The 21,750-nt window shown below is 46.5% G+C and overlaps 3 protein-coding genes across 7 annotated transcripts in view; 2 read left to right on the forward strand and 1 right to left on the reverse strand.

The window, feature by feature from the left end:
• Positions 1–272: 272 nt before the first annotated feature.
• Positions 273–8,412, forward strand: LOC126983318 (U4/U6.U5 tri-snRNP-associated protein 1-like). The gene is made up of 10 exons (XM_050836007.1): positions 273–509; positions 1,697–1,827; positions 2,283–2,443; positions 2,811–2,933; positions 3,619–3,789; positions 4,165–4,298; positions 4,608–4,719; positions 4,891–5,754; positions 6,064–6,455; positions 7,067–8,412. Exons 1-10 carry the CDS (start codon positions 385–387, stop codon positions 7,284–7,286), a joined length of 2,433 nt encoding a protein of 810 aa, XP_050691964.1. The 5' UTR covers positions 273–384; the 3' UTR covers positions 7,287–8,412.
• A 902-nt stretch (positions 8,413–9,314) lies between these two features.
• Positions 9,315–15,452, forward strand: LOC126983321 (ribonuclease P protein subunit p40-like). 2 transcript variants are annotated; one of them, XM_050836017.1, is made up of 8 exons: positions 9,315–9,447; positions 10,026–10,201; positions 10,795–10,939; positions 11,643–11,810; positions 12,199–12,321; positions 13,078–13,303; positions 14,241–14,372; positions 15,221–15,452. In XM_050836017.1, exons 2-8 carry the CDS (start codon positions 10,073–10,075, stop codon positions 15,444–15,446), a joined length of 1,149 nt encoding a protein of 382 aa, XP_050691974.1. In that variant the 5' UTR covers positions 9,315–9,447; positions 10,026–10,072; the 3' UTR covers positions 15,447–15,452. The 2 variants fall into 2 exon arrangements, with proteins under 2 accessions (XP_050691974.1, XP_050691973.1); XM_050836016.1 differs by having other exon boundaries at positions 9,321–9,459.
• Positions 15,453–17,272: 1,820 nt separating this feature from the next.
• Positions 17,273–21,750, reverse strand: part of LOC126983320 (uncharacterized) — a 62,908-nt gene continuing 58,430 nt past the window's right edge. Inside the window, exons 1-3 of one of the 4 annotated variants that reach the window (XM_050836014.1) lie at positions 20,694–21,209; positions 20,354–20,527; positions 17,273–20,249 (exon numbers count right to left, since the gene is read on the reverse strand). In XM_050836014.1, coding sequence (XP_050691971.1) covers positions 18,094–20,249; positions 20,354–20,527; positions 20,694–20,754 — 2,391 coding nt within the window. In that variant the 5' untranslated portion in view covers positions 20,755–21,209 and the 3' untranslated portion in view covers positions 17,273–18,093. Of the gene's footprint in view, positions 20,250–20,353; positions 20,528–20,693; positions 21,210–21,750 lie in introns of those variants that run through there. The other 3 variants (XM_050836010.1, XM_050836013.1, XM_050836012.1) reach the window with 3 other exon arrangements.

Here is a 21,750-nt window from a genome sequence, read left to right on the forward strand (position 1 = left end):
GCCACGTGATGAGAAGGGACGAGGAATATATGTTGGAAGATGAGTACCGTAGACTAATGAAGATGGAGGTGCAAGGTTGACCGAAGAGGAGATGGATGGATAGCGTGAAGGAAAGCCTGAGAGGGAGATAATTGACAAGAGAGGAGCTCCAGGACCGAGCTACATTGAAAAGGCTTGTCAGAAACGTCAACCCCCAATAAAATAAGAAGAAAAGGATCCTTATGCTTCTTCCTTTGAGGCATTAGATATTAGTGCCCCGTTGGAAAGGCAGACGCGCCGCTGCTGTTGTTTACATGTGGAACGTTTCCCCGCTGTCCGCCGCCTGCCGCCTTCACCCCCGCCTGGAGCCGTTGTTTTGAGCATCGTCCACGTCCCCGGCGCGCCATGGGGTCCTCCAAGAAGAGCAAGGAGAAGGATCGGTCCAGGGAGGAGCGGAAGGAGAAGAAAAGGAAGAGGCGCTCACGGTCGGGGTCGCGAGAGAAGGACAGAGAGGGCAGGCATCACCACAGGTAGGTCATCTATTTTTTAGGTGTTCCGCTTTGTATCGCTTCTCAGGTCCTCCTTGGCACTTCTTCACGCTTATTTACTTTGCTACGCACTCTTAGTTACTGTGCACACTTACATACTTCACTACGCACTCTTAATTACTTCACTGTGTACATATACTTCACTACGCACTCTGTTACTTCACTGTGCACACATATACTTCACTACGCACTCTGTTACTTCACTGTGCACACATATACTTCACAACGCACTCTTAGTTACTTCACTGTGCACACATATACTTCACTACGCACTCTGTTACTTCACTGTGCACACATATACTTCACTACGCACTCTGTTACTTCACTGTGCACACATATACTTCACTACGCACTCTTAATTACTTCACTGTGCACATATACTTCACTACGCACTCTTAATTACTTCACTGTGCACATATACTTCATTACGCACTCTTAATTACTTCACTGTGTACATATACTTCACTACGCACTCTTAATTACTTCACTGTGCACACATATACCTCACTATGCACTCTTAATTACTTCCTTGTGCACAATTAGTTACTAAACTGTGCACACTTATACACTTCACCCTGCCCTGAGCTGTTTGTCTGTTCACTTACCCTCCACTGACTTTGCTTTTCTATTTTCATTTCCTTTGTTTTCTTCACTTTGCTTACTGTGGCTCACCTACACCTGGTACAATTGGCCTGATGTTAATGATGGATGCAGAGGCTCTAGGTTACCATCTGAAAGGGTCTCAGGATACCAGGTTCGGGATGCCATTTTAGGGAGTGTGGCCACCATTCGAGGGGTGTTGGGCCGCTGTTAGAGAGGGGGTCAACTTACAATGTGGTTGTGGACTTATTCTGTTTCTGTTCAATAATGTTTAGGTCACCAGGGCTGGGGCATAATTATGTAAATAAAGATTGCTCTGGAAAAAATTCATAAGGGGTCATGAAAAGGCTGTGATTGACAAACCACTGATGTGAATTTTGCTTCAGTGTTGTTGGAGACCAGTAGATCATACATGACGTCAGTTGTTGGCATTGGTAAAGACTAATGATCACCATTTATGGCATTTAAGAAATGGTGGTGGCTGGAGATGGTCTGTAAGTACCGGTACTTATAAAATTCCTGGACAAGGGGCTGCAGTCATCACAGTAAGCCTTCCCCTCACCTTTCAGGCACCACCACAAGCACAAGAAGCAGCGCACCAAGAGGCGGGAGGAGCCCTCGCCCACCCTCTCCCCCAGCCTGAGTGATGACAGTCTGTCTGATGTGGAGCAGCTGCTGCAGCTCAAGGATGAAGGACCAGGTATGATGAACACATTGCTGTGACTCCACTGTTTCTTTTAGTACGTAGTTAACAGTAACTTTAGATGAGTATATTGCTAGGCTTTCCTTTTTCTGTATTCCCCATTTTCTAAAGTTCTTCACTATGTAGAGGAGCAAGAATGGTGAATATAGCATTTCCCCTTCACTGCTCATATAATAGCTAGTATAATACCTGGAGTATGTATGGCTGTGCATTCCTGATTATATATTCCCCATTTATATAATATCTCAACAGTGCTTTAGCTTCATTTTTTTTTTTTTTTTTTAATGCTATGCCTCAGGTAGCCAAGCTTTTACCTTTAGGATAATGATTTTTTCTGTATTAAAACACATGATGGATACTTTAGTCTAGCAGTCTGGCATTATAGACTCAGCAGATAGAGAAAATACAAAAGGGTGATCTCATTGCATAGGCTGTCACTCTTTCCTCTTTAGCTTTCCACGGGCGGAGTGCTCCTCCTCCACCCTCCCTGAAGGCCGCCTCGCCCTCCACCCAGCCTCCACCACCTCCTGTCTTGTCGTCGGGGGGAGATAGTTCGCTGTCCATTGAGGAGACCAACAAGATACGAGCCAAGCTGGGTCTCAAGCCTCTAAAGGTCAGGAGGAAATTTCTGTTTTTGAGTTTAATTCTACTTAAAAAAAGAAATCACTACTGTATAGCTTGTTTTCAGAAAATGCATATCCTTGCCAAGAATGTACTAACACTTATAGTTTGGGCTGGAATTGTAAGGTTATATCAAGCTCTTATTATTCATCAGAAGATAGCAGGGGTATGTCAGGGAGAGGGGTGAAGGATCCTTGAGAAACTTTGAGCAGGCAAGGAGGGAGTGTCTGGATAGAGAGAAATGGAAACTCTTCTGCCATGGCCATTCCCTGGTGCGAGGTCCTAGGAGCGTCAAAGATGATTGAATGAATGAAAAAGACAGCTTCAATCTATAATGATAAAAGATTATTCTCTTGCAGCTTGATTCAGGTCCTGTGAAGGAAGAAGATCCCTCCAGAGACCACAAAGAAGGCGTGCTTATTGAGAGCCAAGGCGAGACATTCGTCCACAAGCCTGCTGAGAGCCTTGCCCAGAAATTGGAGGTACGTTGCTGCAGTGACTTGCTACCCAATAAACTGTCCCCATCTTCTTCCTTGAGCAGTGTCACCCTCTAGATTATCTTTTATTTTTCAGGTCAACTGTCTATATTTTCTTCCCTGAGCAATGTCGCCCTCTATTTTCTTTTTTTAGGCCAAATTCTGTTCTCATATTTCTTAAGCAATGTCACTGTAGATTTTCTTTCTCTTTAGGTTATATTCACATGAGATTCCCAGTATAGCCACAGAATCTCACTACAGTTATTTGCATTCATATAATACTTTGGAGTCATTAACCTGTTCACTGCGATTGGCACGGATTTCACCTTCACTGGTAGCCTGGTAACATATACTCCCAGGTCTTTCTCTGCCTCTGTGGTGGATAGTGGAGTGTTTCCCATGTGGTATTGGTATGCTGGATTTCCCCTCCCAAGGTGCATGGCTTTACATTTTTCTAAATTGAATTGTAGCAGCCACTTTTTGTTCTATTCATGTAGCTTGGTGATGCCTTGTAGGAAATCCGCAGTCAAGGGGTTAAGATTCCCAGTATAGCCTCAGCATCTTAGTACAGTTGTTTGCATTTGTATAATACTTTGGAGTCATCAAGTATGCATGATAAGACAGAAAGCAGTATGGATAAGGCACTGTTAGTATAGCATGAGGCATGACTGATGAATGACATGTCTTCCAGGTACAAAAACTGAGGGAGAAGATAGCAGCTCAGCGTGAGAAGCGGCGCATCAAGGAGTCCCTGAGCAAGGTGAAGAAGCTTGCCGAGTCAGACAGCGATGATGAGTCTGCCTCTGCCTGGGTCCAGAAGTCCCGGGCGCTGGCCAAGGAGAAGGCGCTTGCCGAGAAGAAGGTAAGGGATGAGGGGCCAGAATTTCTTACTCTGGTGAAAAGAAGCAGTGCAAAGGCTATATGTAGAGGGGAGTATTAACCCGTCCGCTGCGATTGACACGGATTTCGCTTTCACTGGTAGCCTGGTGTTAACATATACTCCCAGGTCTTTCTCTGCCTCTGTGGTGGATAGTGGAGTGTTTCCCGTGTAGTACTGGTATGCTGGATATCCCCTCCCAAGGTGCATGACTTTAAATTTTTCGTCATTCAATTATATCAGCTACTTTTTGTTCCATTCCTGTAGCTTGGTGATGTCTTCTTGTATGAAATCCGTAGTTGAGGGGTTAACCTAAGCTGACCTAACTCACACCATCCCCTTAATACTTGCCGTCCACAGAGTAAGATGCTGGAGGAGCTGGACGCCCAGTTTGGCATTGGGGACTTGGTGGAGCAGGACCTGTCGGAGCAGAAGATGAAAAAGTACAGCCGCAAGAACCTGTATGGACTGCAGGTGCAACACGAGATGACGAGGTGTGTTGACAGACTTAACCCGTCCGCTGCAATTGGCACGGATTTTGCCTTCACTGGTAGCTTCATAACATATAGTCCCAGGTCTTTCTCTGCCTCTGTGGTGGATAGTGGAGTGTTTCCCATGTGGTACTGGTATGCTGGATATCTCCTCCCAAGGTGCATGACTACATTTTTTTTCATTGAATTGTAGCAGCCACTTTTTGTTTTGGTGATGTCTTCTTGTAGGAAATCCACAGTGAAGAGGTTAAAGCAGATTTGTGTATTCCCATCCCATACAGCTTGCTAATGTGTGCTTGTGTTTTGGGGCAGGTTTGAGGATGGCAGTTCCACCATCTTGACCCTGAAGGACAGCTGCATCCTGGACGCGGAGGAGGACGCACTTGTGAACGTCAATATTGTGGACGATGAGCGGGCCGAGAAGGTGCGTGTGTGTGTGTGTGTGTGTGTTGTTGACAGCCTTTAAGATTCTATGCATGAAATAGTAGATCAGTTTCTTTTCAGAACAATTATCTTTCATCTCAAAAATATTTCTCTGTTTACAATGGCAATAATAACTGACAACCTTCCCCTCCTCTTTCTCCTCCTCCTCCAGAACCTCAAGAGGAAGAGGGAGAAGCCTGACGAGGTGGAGTACGAGGCGCCGGAGGTGGACGCTGCCGGTAACATCATCCAGCGCACTCTGCTCACCAAGTACGACGAGGAGATTGAGGGCGAGAAGAGGAAGAGCTTCAGGCTGGGTGCGGGTGGGATGACGAGCACCCAGGAGGACGTGCCCGAGGCTGTACGGCGCATAGCCAAACTGCGGCGGCTGCAGAACCTGGAGATGCCTCAGGCCCAGCTGGCGGCCGAGTACCTCACCGAGAACGAGATGGTGAGCTTCCGCAAGGTGAAGAAGACCAAGAAGAAGAAGAAGAAGAAGCTCACTGTTGACGACCTGGAGCCTATGGAAGAGGACAGCTCCCTGGTACACCTTGGGTCCAGACACGCCCGCCAGGCCAGGATAGATGCCATGCAGGTTGACGGGGACGAGGCTGAGGCTGAGGAAGGGTCAGGCAAGGCTAGCGGCTTCACTGGTAGTGGGTTCCGATCTTTGAGCCTCAAGGAACTACTGGAGGAGCAGGAGCAGGTGAAGGAGGAGAGGATTGGGGACACGGAGGAGGTGCCAGATGTGGAGCAAGATGACATAGAGCTGCAGGAGGCTTTGGCACGCTCCAGGAGGGCCAAACTGGCGCAGAAGAACCAGCCAAGCAGCGAGAGGATCCTGGAGGTGGTGAAGGAGAGGAACGCAGCCAGAAAGGTAGAGGAGGACATGGAGGAGGAGGAGGAGGAGGACCTGCTCATGACGCTCAACACTACGGATGAGTTCTGCCGCACCCTTGGGGACCTGCCCACCTATGGCCTCTCAGGGAACCGTGCTGAGGATGACCAGTCTATGCTGCAGCTTCAGGCACCTAAGGTAGGGCGTGCATGGTTAGATTTATCATTTTTTTCAGGTAGTTGGCCAGATTAGTGAAGCTGAATACAGTTGTCCCTCAAATAGTATGGTTTCCAATAGTTTGGTTTCGGTTTTAGACGGATTGTCATAGAAGATCTTTTAAGGATTTTTAAATTTCCTGCTGATCGGGAAATTTAAAAATCCGAAAAAAATCTTCGATGAAAATCAACATAAAACCGAAACCGTACTATTTGAGGGACGACTGTAGTTACTTGTCCTTTCTAAAAACTACCAACCTTTCCAAAATTTCACTGACCTTTCCGCCCACAGGAGAAGGAGGTCCAGGAGCCACGAGGAGCCTGGGAGGAAGTGGGGATAGATGACACACGCGTGGAGATCACCGACAGCATGACGGTGCCCATCCTGGAGGAGGAACCGGACGCCAGTAAGGGGGTGGCCAACGCCCTCAAGCTGGCCCTCAAGAAAGGATACCTGGAGAAGACCAATGCGTCCAAGCCTGCCAACGCGGCCCTCCAGCACCTCAGGGCCATTCACTACAGCATTGAGGACAAGACGATGGATGACGAGAGGGGGCGCGGCCGAGGGGAGCGCTACATGGGCCCGGTGACGGAGTTCAAGGACAAGGATGGGTACAGGCCGGATGTCAAGCTGGAGTATGTGGACGACGAGGGGCGAAAATTGAACGCTAAGGAGGCATTCAGGTATGTGTGTGTGTGTGTGTGTGTGTGTGTTTGTTTATGTATTTTTTTATTTATTTATTTTTATTTTTTTTACAGGAAAGGAAGCAGCTCAAGGGCAACACAAACAAAAAAAAGTGTAGGAAAAAAAGCCCGCTAATCGCTCTTTTATTGCTGTTTATTTACCTGGTTGTATTTACCTATTTCTAGTGTTCAGGGTTGTAGCTAGGGTTGTGTTGTCCTGTCTCCATGTCTGTTTCTGCCTAACTTAGCTTTCAATTCATGGATGTTCATAGCTCTGAATGTCTCCTCAATCAGACTGTTCCAAGGATATGTTTGCATTCTTACCTACTCTCCAATTCCTTATTTTCACATATTTAGAAAGCTTGTAATGTCCAGCAGTTTCAGGTTTAGAAGGACCTGGAAATGAGATCTATAAAGGAAATGTTACATTTTTCAGTTGGTCTAAAAATGTCAACTAACCTCTATGAAAGCCTTATCTAATGTTGATGTGTGTGTGTGTGTGTGTGTGTGTGTGTGTGCGTGCGTGCGTGTAAGCCCAAAATGTTAGAGAATACAGGTCTCTGATTTATCCACCTCAGTTCTTTTCTAACCAAACCTCATTGCATTGCCAGGTACCTCTCACACAAGTTCCACGGCAAGGGCTCCGGGAAGAACAAGACCGAGAAGAGGATGAAGAAGTGGAACGAGGAGCTGCTGATGAAGCACATGAGCTCCTCCGACACACCGCTGCAGACACTGGAGCGGCAGCGGGAGAAGCAGCGGCAACTTGGAGCAGCTTATCTCGTCCTCTCGGGAAGCAAAACGCAGGAGACCATGGATGTGAAGAAATGAGGGAGTGGAGGGTTAGGTAGATAATAAATTGTGAGAGTTAGTTTGAAGAAGTGAGGGAATGAAGGGTAAGGAAGGGAGTAATATGCAAGAATTGAGTTAAAGAAATGGGAGAGGGATGAAGGAAAATGCAGAACTCCATGAATGTATAGAAGTGAGGGAGTGAAGAGCTTGGGAGAGAGGGAATTGTAGGAGTTAATCTGAAGAAGTGAGGGAATGAAGGGTAAGGAAGGGAGTAAAATGCAAGAATTGAGTTAAAGAAATGTGAGAGGGATGAAGGAAAATGCAGAACTCCATGAATGTGAAGGGGCAGGGAGAGAGGGAATCGTAGGAGTTAATCTACAGAAGTGAGTGAATGAAGGGCTAGGAAGAGAGTAAAATCCAGTAGTTAATTCAAAGAAGTGTCCGAGGTAGGGTCGTAAAATCCAGGAGTGAGTGATTTGAGTGTGTGAAGGGTGAGGAAGTAAAGGGTTAGGCAGGGAGAAAGTGAATTACACGAGTCAAGCTGAAGAAGTTAGTGAATGATATGTAAGGGAAAAAGTAAAATAAAGGAGTTAATTTAAAGAAGTATGAGAGCAATGGAGTACAATGAAGATGTGAATGGGTGAAGTGAGAGAGGGAGGGATTAATATGCAGGAGACAGTCTAAAGAAGTGAATGAGTGTGTGACCTTCGAGAATCACTGGAGGTTAAGAAATGTGTGATCGAGTGAGTGAGTGAGTTTTAGGAAGCAGTGCAAACAAGGATTATAAGTTTAGCGAGTCGATGGAGTTTGCAAAGGAGTAAATGATACCAAAATCTCATGTACCTATGTAGTAATTATTATGGCGTGTGTGTGTGTGTGTGCGGTTGTGTTTTTATCTGTATGTTTGCGATTTTGAGTGACAACAAAAAAAGGCATTGAATCTTATGTACAAAATTGCAATGCTTTAGTTTATTTTAGTTTCCCTATTCAAGTGGCGAAAAAGGTGTTTAGTGTGTGGTGTGAGAGAGAGAGAGAGAGAGAGAGAGAGAGAGAGATTGTTAGTGGTGATAGACATCCTTGTATAAATAGTTTCAAATAGCTTGTCGGAAATATTTCTATCCAGATGATTTATACTTGACTGATATAATTAAAGGTTTCCGAGTCTTACGTTTGATTTATTTACGCCTTTTAAGATGTAACTTTGCAATTTCTTCACTTTGTACAATAATTTACATGTATATTTTCCTTCTCATTTCTGTATAGCAACTGTGCCTGACTCATTTATCTGTATGGCCTTAATTAAACAAGAAAGTGATGTTCATATATGTATTTTCCTCCTCTTCCTCCTTTCCTATTTTCCTCTCTTCTGCATCTTTTTTTTTTTTATCTCTATTCCTTCTCTATTTCTCCTCCATTCTTACTTTCTATTCCTCTTCCTCCTTCATTTTCTTATTTTTTTCCTTCCTTCCTTCGTTCTCTCAGTAATATTGTGATTCATTCTTCCTTTTATATTTCTCATATCCTTCACTCTCTCCTTTCTTTATTTCTTTTCTTCCTTTAATAAGTCATTGGTTATAGTGACATCACCACAGTTGCTTCTAAACTTATTGACATTATCCTTATGAAGCACTACATATATCTAATAACTTCATATGAGTCTCCCATGCACCGTTTACCTTTCTCAACAATGCAATATTAGTCGTTTTAAGTTTATTGTTAATTATATATAGGGCAATTTTTTTTCTCCCAATTTGTGACTTGTTTTTGTCTTCCTCTTTTGACAGAATTATTCATAGTAAAGAAGTTCGCTCTCTAAGGATAGGCTGATTTACTGTGTGCTTCTGTGGAATGAACTTTTTATCCTATTTTATGGGTGAAAGTCTCTCTCTCTCTCTCTCTCTCTCTCTCTCTCTCTCTCTCTCTCTCTCTCTCTCTCTCTCTCTCTCTCGTCCATAAATATCACTTGTATGGTCATGTGGTATTTTTTGTCACATTTCTCTATATATTTTGAAATCTCTGAAATACTCATCCATTCTGTGTGTGTGTGTGTGTCGGCAGGGTTGGCAGACTGCGCCGCCAAAACACCGCGGTCCAACAAACGTTACCCCCGCGGCCCTAAACAACAACAACAAACGTCTCTCACACACACACACACACACACGGACGGGACACTCATGGCAGTAGGAGAGTAGTGAACAAGGTATGCAGTGAGGTACGGGCACGCTAATATAACAGTACTCTTCATTAACAATAATCAGATTGACGAGAGACAAGGAATAATGTCGAGGAGAGAATCTGTCACGTTTCTTGCTTCCTCCACGTGTGTAGGAAGAAACCTCTCTCCTGGCCATTACCTGCATATTACCAGCCCGCTGCTTATACACTGGGCAGCTGAACTGTGGCCTTGTGGTGGCGTCCAGGCATTGCTGCAGCCACGGACGTGTGTGTGGGAAGTTCAACCCCCATATTTAAATTCAGCCGTGGGTTGATTTTATTAAACTCACGTTGGGTCGAATTTTGCCCCAGGTTAAGTTAATCAAGGTGAAGTTGAAGTTATCCTCCTTAACATAACCCAGACAAAAGCTTGACCCAACCACCCTCCTTAACCTGAGGCTGAGTTTAAGCTGACCCAACCCACTCTCTAACCTATTATACCGTACTCAAACCAGGCTTGAGTTTAATACAGCATCAGGGAGGACGCAGTGTTAACTTTATATATTCCCTTATGTATTTTGCATTTATTATTTGTATACATTTACTTATTCTCTTGCCATGTAGGACTGAGGCAGGAGGGGCTTGGGAGGAACACCAAGAAGAAAACGAAGATGCACAACCCTGAGGTGATAAAGTTTCCTGCCCCGGAGTGTCGGCTGAGTCACGGCTGTTACCGGTGGGGGGATGGGGAAGAAATACCTTGCCGATGGGTGGTGGACACTCACCCCTTCAACACCAAGGTGGGAGGCACGGTGCTGTTCTGTTTTGCTGGGTACTATTAACAGCAATTAGAAGGCTTTTTTATTTTCTGTTTTTAATGTCCTTCATCTGCTTCCATTGATGTAAAAAATAAGCATGGCCATTATGGAAAGTTGCAGGCCAAAAATTAATTACCTTACTTTAAGCTCAGACTTGATTGTCCCTTTGGTAGCTCCATTAAGTCAAATAGGGTAGAAGGAGAGTGTGGGATGAAATGGCATCTACTCTTTCATCTACTCTTTCCTCTACTCCCCTTAATCCTTCCCCCACTCTACTTTCTTCCTATCCCATGTGATTGCCATGCTAAAAGAGGTTACTGAGGCACAAGAAGATATGAGTACGGGGAATATTTTTCTTTTTAATTACATGTCTTATGTGTACGGTGGGTTAGGTTACTTGTTTTTAAGGTTGTCTTTCTAATTGTATTTTTTATTTACTTGTTTTTCTTTGTTGTCTCATAACATTTTTTTCTGATGTTCTGTCATTAAGTTTACTGAATATGTTGTGTATTACCTCATTTAATACTTATGTGCTGAATCACCTTTTTTAACATGTATTACTTTTTCCCTGCAAGGTGTCCCTGTTGATGCCTGACTCCCCGACGCTCCCAGCAAGCCTCCGAGAGCTGCTAACAGAGGACACACAGTACTACCGGATCGGCAACCTTCACCTCCATGAGTTGTGTGCCCCAGCCTTCCTGCAAGCCTTCCTGAACAGAGGTAGGAATGGGATGTATAGATGAACTTAACTTCTGTTGATGGATAAACTAACCTTCTTCTTGTGAACTTTAACTAAAAAGGGGGATGGATATATGAAGTTATAGTAATCCATCAGTAAGCTCTATTTTATTGTTGATGTATAATTTATGAACTGGATGAAATGATAATAGTTTTTTAGTGTGTGTGCTGCTTATGCAATTTTGTTAAATTTTCTGTTTTATTTTGAATGTCTGTATATTCTTTTAACCCGGTAGCAGCGACAGGCCAAATTTGTGCCATGATTTCAACCCCCCAAAATAGATGATACATAAACTGATCACAAATGCTTCGATATATATTATGAAATGGTTTGTGTGAGTGATGATTTTTTCTCATTTTTTTTGCTTAGAGGGACCATTAAGAAATATGATCCCCGCTGCTACTGGGTTAAGCAGCTTTATCTTTAATGTTTGTTTGCCCTGATTTATAACAAGCTTTAGTTTGTGTACATTGCAGGTTGACTAGGTATTGTTATTTATTTTGATACTCCATATAATCATTTTCATTATTTTTATTATTTCTATACACTGTGACCTCATTTTTTTGTTGGAGCAGGTGGCTAGTGGGCTTTTATGTTGCTGTTTTTACTTTTTACTCTTGAGCTGCCTTCCTTGTTGTAAATAAATAATGAATAAATAAATAACCCCCTCCCCACCATGTGCAGGTCAGCTGATTGCCCTGAGCTGCGACACCAGACTGGACCTGGACAACACCGCCGCCCTCACTCCTGACGGCACGCTGCGGTTGCTGCTGGACAGACTCACATACCAGGAGCTGGGTCTCAGCGGGAAGCTCTCGGCCACCATCCTCCGCACACCGCCAGAGAAATACAGTAAGTGGCGTGGCTCCTCTCTCTCTTTTTCTCGCTCTTTTTTTTTTTTTCAATATCTTCTATTTACACGTTCTTAGTAAATAGATAGTACATTTTGACTTATATATAGTTTTAGCATATATACCCGTAATTCAACTATTTTTTGTTATTCATTTTGTGCTTTACATATTCTTAGTAAAAGTATAGTACAATTTGACTTGCATACCTTTACCCTATTCACAATTCAGCCATATTTTTTATTTTTTATTTTCTAGTAGTAAAGGTACGGTATTTTACATTCTTAAAACATAAATACTCATTGAAAGGAAATGGAACCTTCTGGGACAGTCCTTTATTTAGCTATTGATATATTTTTACATGCATTTCAGTGTTTTCATCCTTCTTTCAGTCGTTGAAGTTGACCTGAAGAACCCAAACTTCCTACCTGGAAAGCCACACTACCAGCGGGTGTTGAATGCCCTTACTCAGCTCCCCCTCGCCTTCTCTGTCTGGCTCCTGTGGCTCCCCAGTGGTATGTTTTAGCTTCTATGTTCTGTTTAACCCGGTAGCAGCGGGGATCATGTTTCTCAATGGTCCCTCTAAGCAAGAAAAATGAGAAAAAATCACCCTCATACAAACCACTTCATAATATATAGCAAAGCATTTCTGACCAGATTATGTATCATCTATTCTGGGGGGTTTATATCATGGCACAAATTTGGCCCGTCGCTGCTACATGGTAAAGCCACAAATTTGGCCCGTCGCTGCTACATGGTAAAGCAACAAATTTGGCCCGTCGCTGCTACCGGGTTAATGAGTATTTTTGTCTCATTTCTAATTTCTTCCTCTTCATAGCTACTTTTCTCTCTTGATTTAGTGGCATTTTTCCTTCTGTTATATCTTGGAGCTCCTGACTGGTGAAGAACTAAGTGGTTTCTTCAGTTAATCATCCAATGAGTCTTCATTTTCTTCCTTTCTGTAGCAACTTATTTTATGTTCTTCCTGGGATGTGTAGCTTGGCTTTTCCAGTGCAAACTAGGAAAAAATGCCTGTATCTTATGTCCTATTTCCGGATGCTTCATATATTCCAAAAATAATTGTGAAGAAAACATCGTAATAACACATCCCTCTGTTCATTCAACTAGACCCCAGCATATGTCCGTCTTTCATTGCCATGTACTTCCACGACCTCAGCATTTTCACATTTTTATTTTTTATTCTTTTATTTCCCGAAAACAATTGTAAAGATAGCACAGAAATAACACATCTCTTCCATCCCTTCAATCAGACCCCAGCATATGTCCGTCATCCATTGCCAAGTACTTCCATGACCTCGGCTACAGCGTGGAGGAGTGTGCGGCTACCTTGGGGCAGGAGGTGCGAGGGGAAGTGCTCATGCCCCTGCCTGGCCTGACTGAGGAGGAGAGTGAGGCCTTGAAGGGGGAGACAGAAGATAGAGCGGAACCAGAGGACCTCTTGGAGTGGATAGGCTGTCAGGCGCTCGGCATAAAGCTGTGAGCAAGAGTGTCGTTAGTTGGGAAGTTTGGGTTTTTTCAAGTATATATTTTTTTGTATTCTGTTATGAGGATTTTCAGTCATTTTATAATTTTGTTTTTCTTATTTCTTATCTATTTTCTTTTTATTATTTTATTTCTTTTCCTTAATAGATGGGAAGTTTGGGATTTTTCAAGTATATATTTTTTGTATTCTGTTATGAGGATTTTCAGTCATTTTTTAATTTTGTTTTTCTTATTTCTTATCTATTTTCTTTTTATTATTTTATTATTTCTTTTCCTTAATGGATGGGAAGTTTAGGATTTTTCAAGTATATATTTTTTTGTATTCTGTTATGAGGATTTTCAGTCATTTTTTAATTTAGTTTTTCTTATTTCTTATCTATTTCCATTTTCTTATATTCTTATTTCTTTTCCTTGTTGGTTGGGAAGTTTGGGATTTCTAACTTCTTTTCTATTGGAGGAATTTTATGGAGTTTTTCTATTTCTTGTTTCTTATATCTTATGCCTGTTTTATTATTTTCTTATATTCTTTTTTCTTGGTTAGTCTGAAAAGTTTGGATATTTCACTTAGTTTTGTTTTACCTGTCAAGAGGATTTTTTAGGCTTTTTTTACTTCATTTTTATTTCTTATCTTCTATTTTCTATTCTTATTTACCTTTCTTTATCTTTGTATGGTAAGGAGACAGACAGATTAAGGGCTATAAAGTAATAAAGCAATATAAAATCACTGTTCCCATGCATGACAAACATTTTATTTTATTCTTTTCTTGATATCGTCTTACTAGGAGAACTCTTTTTTGTGTGCAACAGAGAGAGAGAGAGAGAGAGAGAGAGAGAGAGAGAGAGAGAGAGAGAGAGAGAGAGAGAGAGAGAGAGAGAGAGAGAGAGAGAGAGAGAGAGAGAGTTAAGTCGCAGTTGTTCTCCCCTCACACAGAAGCGCCGAGGAGTCTGTGCTATCTGGCGTGGTGGAGCCGAGACACGGAACGCCTGTCCACAACCTCTGCTTGGCCCAGTGCTCAGGCCTCTTCCCTCCAAGCTTCATCCACCTCCTCATCGAGCACCTCAGGTTAGTGGTGGACATGCAGGCTAGTAGCAATGTGTTATGGGATATGTTGGTTGTCATATGTCTTTCTCTTGATCTTTTTGTCCATGTATTTGTGGGGTTAGTTTTGGGGTTGTGGGTTTGGGTTTAAGATCAGATGCCCTTTTTTTCTGTGTTTGTTGAGTTGTATATCTAGGCTGCCTTCTGCCTTTGTTTATATAGGGTCAGTTTTGCGGTTGTGGGTTTGGGTTTAAGATCGGATACCTTTTTTTTGTGTTTGTTGACTCGTATATCTTTCTCTTACCTTTTTCCCCTTGTTTATATAGTCAGTTTTGTGGTTGTGTGTTTGGGTTAAAGACCGGGTGTCCTTCTTTCTATGTTTGTTGAATCATACGTCTTTCTCTTGACAGCTTTTCGTTTTTGTTGTAGCTTCACTGTTTAGGGTCATGGGTTGGAGTTTAACCCTCTTGTGCGCGGAATGATGATCACAAACGTCCTAGTAAAAACTGGCTTTCACATGCTGTGCCCTCATTGTGATGTAGGTCCCTTCCAACCTATCAGAGCCACGTGCTGGATAGGCAGGAGGGAGGATTACAGCTTGAACCCAGGCAGTGGGGGTAGTCTCCACCTCCTTACTGCCTCTCTCTACCTCACTCTGATTTCAGATTTGACAGGTTAGATCTCAGTAACTATTTGGGTTGGAGTTTTGGTGTGTAAATTCTAGCTCTTAAAATTGGCTAAGCTTTTATACTTCTGTAAGAGTTGAAAAAATTACCATGATTTGTGGAAAAAGCTAAACTTCTATTGCTTTACAAAATATTTAAATTCAGACTCATTCAGATTCACCTGTAACATTTGTGCCTCATATTCAGGTCTTGGCTAGCACAGAGGGATGAAGCAGCTGTGCCTTGGGTGAGCCTGACGGTGTACGGCCACCCCGACTCCCTTGTGTCTTGGGGTCGGCAGGAACACAGTTTCCACACCACTGGGGACAACTTGTATGTGCTGGTGATCACAAGGGAACACCTCCATGCCTACCAGCTTCAGGGCCCGGCCAAGCCCCAGAGACTGTATGTAAAGACCAATAAAAACAAGTGATTATGGGGCCATGGTCTCATCGTTTCCCCAGACAAGAATAGGTGTTCCTCACTTATCTGTTGGTGATATTGGAAAAGGTTCTGGAAAGCAAGAGAGGACACAGATAAGGGCCATATTACTAAACATTTCATCACCAAAGTTCACCTATTTGACAAGGCTTTCCTAGGAGTTTGGGGCATTTCCAGAAGTAGTTTTATGACCCAGGTGGTAGTCTGACCCTTCTTCCGTACCTAGAACCTGAAGAACCTCTCATTAGAACCCGATTGATCCCCTCTTTGAACTTTAGAAATAGCTGATTTGAGAAGCGAAAGTGACATAATACCAACCTTACTCTGGGTGGCATTCTCAGACTCTCCCTTTTCACAATAAATATTTCCAAATGCCACAAAGGTTATCAGAGAGGTTCCCATGAGTGTTTTTTCACGTTCATGGTACAGGAGCTTTGTCATATTACCACCAGGGTCATAAATCTACCCATGGAAATACCCACAACTCCTACGAAAGCCTTATCAAATGTGGGTGTGTGAGCCCGGAAATGTTTAAAAATATGACCCTGTGAAACTTTCTGCTGTTCTTGAAAAGCCTTGCTCCACCTACTTCAAGAGGAGACTGTTAACTTATTGGTACTCCTGACAGCTGTCCCACTATACTTCAACAGATGGAACAGATGGTAGGGTGCTAATTTGTCTGTCATTGATATAGAAACTTTACTCTGAGGTGTAGTAAGGCAGACCCACAGTGGTTTGCTGTTTTCTGTTTTGGTAGTTGGATTGATTTGATGACATTTCTCTTTAGTTTGGTAAAGCTGGGGATATTTTGTTGTGTCTTGTTTGAGTTAAATGAGATTTGAAAGGCTTAGGGAGTTGATGCTCACAATCTTATACATCCATTACCAGCAGCAACTCAATCCAGATAAATAGTTTTTATGTTAAGTTAATCTCTTATTCATAAAGATGTCTGGGAGGAGGATAAGTTAGCTGCTTACTTTGTCCTTTCATCTCTAACCCCTATCATTATCAAGTGCAACTGGTCTCTTGCAGACTCCTTACGTTCTTATGTTCTTATATTATTTGCCAATCCACCAGTAGGTCATGCCCCCTCTCAAACTCAGGCTGCATTTGATTGGTGGATGCTGGGGAAGGTCAAAGCCTTATTGGAGGTTGCTGGGCTGGCATGGGCGGGACTTGAACATGAACAGATTAGTATGTGTAGAAGATGGCTGGGAATACTTAGTCTATCTCCTCTCCCTTCCCTCCAGCAGCCACCAAGGTCAAGGGAAGCACAGGTAGTGGAAAGACATTCACACCAGGTCAAAGATAAGGTCAGTCTAGAGCACTCGTCTTCAAACTTTTCATTACTTCAGTCCAGTTATATTTTGAGCATTTCCCTTTCGCTGACAACCCATTGGCATCCCTCTTAAACTACGAAGAGTTTAGTTCCCCCTGCTGTCTAGAATTCAGCTATTATATGTTTGTGGAGAAGCAGCAACCCATTGAGCTGCCCATCAGACCCCAGTACTTTGAGGAGCCTTGGTCTAGGAGGGCTGTATGGGATGACTTGTGCTGATTTTCTGGTTCAGGTTCTTGAGTACTATTAATTGCATGAAACGGCCCTTCAACCACCTCATTAGGGACACCAGCTGAGGATAAAGAAAGCCACGTTTGGTTGGACGTATTGTTCAGCTAATTGCTATGAACATGTGACTAAGCGTATCTTAGATGGTATACGGTAGGGAAATATGAAGCAGCGTTTCTATATTAATATGGTGATAACGTGAGTGCATATGAAGCATGAATGGGAGTAAACTCTGAAGGAAAAATAAAGGAATTATTTCTGACTTTATTGTTCAGCAAACTTTTTACAATAAATATCAGCACACCTTATACATGTAATAAAATGTAGATAAATAGGAAAAAATATATATAGATAATAAATAATTGGCTTGGTGGGTATGGCACTTAGCTTGAAACCAAGACATTGTGAGTTCAATCCCAGCTTACTGCAACTTATCGGGGAGAGGCAGCACTCTCTTGTAACCCTGGCAGAGCTCTGTGTCTTGGCTACCCAGCTCGGGGGATTACTGAGTCACCTTCATTATTTTCAAGTGGCACACAAGGGATGACAGTGTTCTGAAATGCTACACTGAGGGTGTGAGGCGTGGGGCAGGGTAAGTGTGTCAAGGAGGAATGTTAAACTTGTCAGAGGATCACTGGGATTTATGTTCCTGCCCTGTTGGCACTGTGTACGTGGGATGGGACGCAAAGAATATAAATGAATATGGATGGTGATAGTTCATATTTGCATGTACTACAATAAAAAATAGTTAAGGCACATCTATCACAGTTGTCCTCTGCTGCAGCTGCTCAGGGGCACAGCAGGCAGTGGCACATGCTGCTGCTGGAATCTTTGGGTTGTGTTGGCATGGTCTTTGCAGGAGGGAAGGGCGGTGTGTTGTGGATGGTATTTTCACTTCTCGAAGTACATGAGTAGTTGATATATTTTGGAAAAGTTTTTTACCCGTCACTCGACCTTGCATTTTTTGAACCCAGGCCCCAGAGATGGGAGGTGGACACTCTAGCGAGCCAAAGGGATCCCTGCAGCACAAGGCCTTGTGGCATCTTTATCTGCTTCTTGGGCCATCGCAAGATCACTTGCGGGTGAGTCGGGTGATTGCTGCTGTGAGGGCGAGCAGACCGGTCACAACCAGGAAATGGTCGTGCAGCAGTGCTGCCGCTGAGCACAGCGGCAGGCCCAGGGTGGTGATGAGGTGCCCCAGTGGGTTGTCGAACGCCGCCATGCCCTCCTCGTACTCCATGTGACTGATCCAGGGCCGCGCCAGAGTCTTCACCAGGCCGGTGAGGGTGGGGCTGAGCTGCATGGCGGCCACCAGGGGCCCCGCCAGCAGCTGGTACCCGCGCAGGGCCTGAGGGTCTTTTCCCGCCAGCCGTGTCCCGTAGGCGGCGTCGGCGATGTAAGACTCCCAGGAAAGCTGCCCCTGCGTGAACAGCTCCGTGCAGATCACGGTTTCAGGGACCATCTTGTACTCAACATTACCTTTTTTGTACTCAATGCCCTTGGCAAACAGTGATATACAAGCACCGGATACACCAACTCCACACGGACCCATGCACACGCCTGGGGTGACAGATACGTTACGCGACAGGATGAAGATGAAGCAGAAGCTGCAGCCCGCCACCGAGCCGAGGCAGCCTCCGATCTGGGCAAGAAAGGGAAGGAAGTCTGCATTTTTGAAGAGGCCTTTGACTTTCCGAAGGATTATAAATGGATCAGTGTCCTTTCCATTGGGTGATGTCAAGTCGAGAATACCGTGGGGAAAGAGAACATTGCTGACTTCTCGCCGCTGCCTGCCGCTGCTTGCTTCTGCCACCACACAGCTGAGGGATTCGTTGTGCGCGGCGGCGCCCCGGCACGCCACCTCCACCTCCCTGCCACCGTGGGCGTGGCAACTCGCCGTGACGCTGAAGCCGCGCGGGGAGGCGTTGGGCACGAGCAGGGCGTCGGGGGCGGCTTGGGCGGGCCAGGAGGCGAGGACCGGGCGGTGGGTGAGCGGGTCGTGGGCCTTCACCTCCACCCTGGCCAGGGCGCCGCAGCCCGCGTGCTCCGCCAGCTGCCACACTTCCTCCCGCGCCAGCAGGCGTGCGGGGGCGTGGCCGCTGCTCACCCGCCAGGAGGAGGAGGACGAGCCCGCGGCCCCCCGCTCCTCCTCCTCCACCCTGCTGAGGCCCTCCAGCAGCCACGGCGAGTCCTGCAGCACCACCTTCCCCAGCAGCGGCCGCTCCACCAGCCGCAGACGCGCCGCCCACGCCGCCGTCGGCCTGACGTGCCCCTGGGCGGGCGCGGCGCCCCAGCCGCCCTCCTCCCCCAGCAGGGTGGCCGCCAGCTGCGTCAGGTTGGCGGCGCCGCCGAGGGCCGCGGCTTGGGAGGCCAGCGCGGCGGCGTGGTAGGCGAGGGCGGCGGCCAGCGGGTCGGCAGGCGAGAGGGAGGCCAGGAGGCGGCGGTGGGCGGGCGCATCGGGCGTGGTGGGCCCCGCCCACTGCACGGTGGTGGCGGCGCAGGCCTCGGCGGTGGCGCGGGCGGCGGGGTGTTCTAACAGCGCGGCGAGGTGGGATGGGTGGGCGTGCAGCATGACGAGGTGGCCCTGGAGGGCGCTCCCCACCTTGGCCATGAGCTGCGGCAGGTGTCGGCCCGCGGCCAGCCAGACAGCGGCCCCGGGCAGCGCGGCGAGCGCCTGCTGCAGCCGCGGCGTGGATGGGTGGGCGGCGTCCAGGTAGACGGGCGCGGCGACGCTCACGTTGCGCTGGGCCGCGGCGGCCGTGAGGAGGGGTACGAGGGGCGCCGCCCCCGCGGATCCCTGAGTGGGCTCTGCGAGGACGGGCAGTAGGCGGTCGAGGCCGCCCTGGGCCATCGCCGCCACCTCCGCGGCCAGCAGGGCGGCGGGCGGCGGCGCCAGGGACATCACCAGCAGGCCGCCCTCGCCGCCACAGGAGGGGGAGGCCGCGTCGGCGGCGGGCGCCACCAGCAGCGCCTCCCTCCCCGCCTGCTTCACGCTGCGGCACAGTGCCTCTGTCTGCGCCGCGTCGCCGCCCGTCAGAAACACCCGCACGCCCTCACGTCTCAGTTCCTGGTAGGCCGCCGCCACGGCCTCTGTTGTTGTCGCGGCGGGGCTTTCCAGCAGCGTCACGCCGCCCGCGTCACTGTGCTGCGCCGCCAGCAGTGATGCGCCGCGCAAGTCGGCGTCCAGCGGCGTCCCCGTCAGCAGCAGTCCCACACCCGCGGCGCCGTCTGTAGGAGATGAAAGAGGAGGAGGGCGGGGATGAGGGCCGTGCGCGCGTGCGCATGTGCGTGTGTGTTTACTCTTGTCTGCACACGTATACATGCATACTTACCAGCGTTGTCGAGGGTCAGGCGTGGCGCCGCCGCAGTAATCACCGTCGTCATCGCCACCTTCACAGCCGCCACCAGCACCACCACCACCACCACGCCTGCGACCGCCGCCCACATCCAGCGGGGTGCGCGCCTGCACGGGGGCGTTGGGTCAACGGTCCACAGCTGTTCATCGTCTGCAGGATAAGGAGAGCCGCGTTAGGTGTTGTTTACTTATTGTTTGTTTGCTGTCAGCGTTGCTCATCTTTGAATTGCTGTTGTGCCGGTGGCAACGACATTGCGTCTGTCTGCGGAGGCTGCTGCAGTGCCGCTGTCACGTTACTGCTGCGGCGCCGCTCATACCGGTGTGTGGGGCGAAATGGGGAGAGGCGGCCCCGCCGGCTGCTGCAAGTTGGCGAGCCATCCAGCCTATCGGTCTGACGGCACCACTCGCACTGGGAAGCCTGCTGCTCCGCCAGCGTGTGTGTATGTGTGTGTTAGGGGGTCAGGAGTATGGGTACCGGTGTGGAGCTGTTAATCCCTGGTTGTGTCCCGCGTCGGGGCACGCCTGTCGAGAATTGGAAATTCGAGTAACGGTTGACTAAACTCCCTCAGCGCGACTTTTCTTCAAAGCTGCAACACCTCACAAGGCTCGGCGTTGAATCATAGAAGACTTTTCGCAATACACCAAGTCGTCTTCTGTTTAATATTCCCTTGACACCCGCGACTTTGTCGAACTGATATTGACATTCCTACGGAAGAAAGTTGCAGTTTAAGGAAAAGTTCAGTGGGTTATAGTTTAGGTGGTTTCTCCGGTGTGTTTCACCCCTAAAAAATTAGTGGGGCAATTAAGTAATAATAACAGTCTGCAAGAGGCCGGTAGGCCTACACAGGGTAGCTTCCGCTGTCCTAATACTACCCATCCTACCTTTGAAATTTATTTATGTAAGAACATAAGAACGTAAGGAGTCTGCAAGAGGCCGGTTGGCCTATACAAGGCAGCTCCTGTACACTCAACCTCACCTTACCTCACCATCCATGGCTTTATCTAACCTCTTCTTGAATGTATCTATGGTATTGGCACCCACAACATGGCTCCCAAGCCTTGGGGAGAAGCAGGCTGACTCCGCTCCAGCCTCGTCAGGCCGCGCCGTTCGCTGCTATAGTCTGTTCAGAGCATGAAGTCGGCTCAGGCTGGAGCTGGTATCGTATACGTATACGAAATGCGCGGCGTTAAACTCAAAAGCGTTCAATGCGTTAAGGACCTGGGAGTCAAAATCGCGTCAAACCTCAAATTCTCACATCAATGCATCGATGCAGCAAATAAAGCGAACAGAATGTTGGGCTTCATTAAAAGAAGCTTTTTATTCAAGAATAGAGATGTAATACTTCCGCTCTACAATAGTTTAGTCAGACCCCA

This window comes from Eriocheir sinensis, chromosome 53 (assembly GCF_024679095.1).
Source record: "Eriocheir sinensis breed Jianghai 21 chromosome 53, ASM2467909v1, whole genome shotgun sequence".
Taxonomy (NCBI): domain Eukaryota; kingdom Metazoa; phylum Arthropoda; class Malacostraca; order Decapoda; family Varunidae; genus Eriocheir; species Eriocheir sinensis.

Excerpts from the sequence above, each read along its gene's own strand:
- LOC126983318 (XM_050836007.1), top strand. The coding sequence starts at position 385 with ATGGGGTCCTCCAAGAAGAGCAAGGAGAAGGATCGGTCCAGGGAGGAG. Across the intron at positions 510-1,696 it reads GAGGGCAGGCATCACCACAG|GCACCACCACAAGCACAAGA; the intron begins GTAGGTCATCTA and ends CTCACCTTTCAG. Across the intron at positions 5,755-6,063 it reads TGCAGCTTCAGGCACCTAAG|GAGAAGGAGGTCCAGGAGCC; the intron begins GTAGGGCGTGCA and ends TTCCGCCCACAG.
- LOC126983321 (XM_050836017.1), top strand. The coding sequence starts at position 10,073 with ATGCACAACCCTGAGGTGATAAAGTTTCCTGCCCCGGAGTGTCGGCTG. Across the intron at positions 10,202-10,794 it reads CTCACCCCTTCAACACCAAG|GTGTCCCTGTTGATGCCTGA; the intron begins GTGGGAGGCACG and ends TTTCCCTGCAAG. Across the intron at positions 12,322-13,077 it reads GCTCCTGTGGCTCCCCAGTG|ACCCCAGCATATGTCCGTCA; the intron begins GTATGTTTTAGC and ends CCCTTCAATCAG.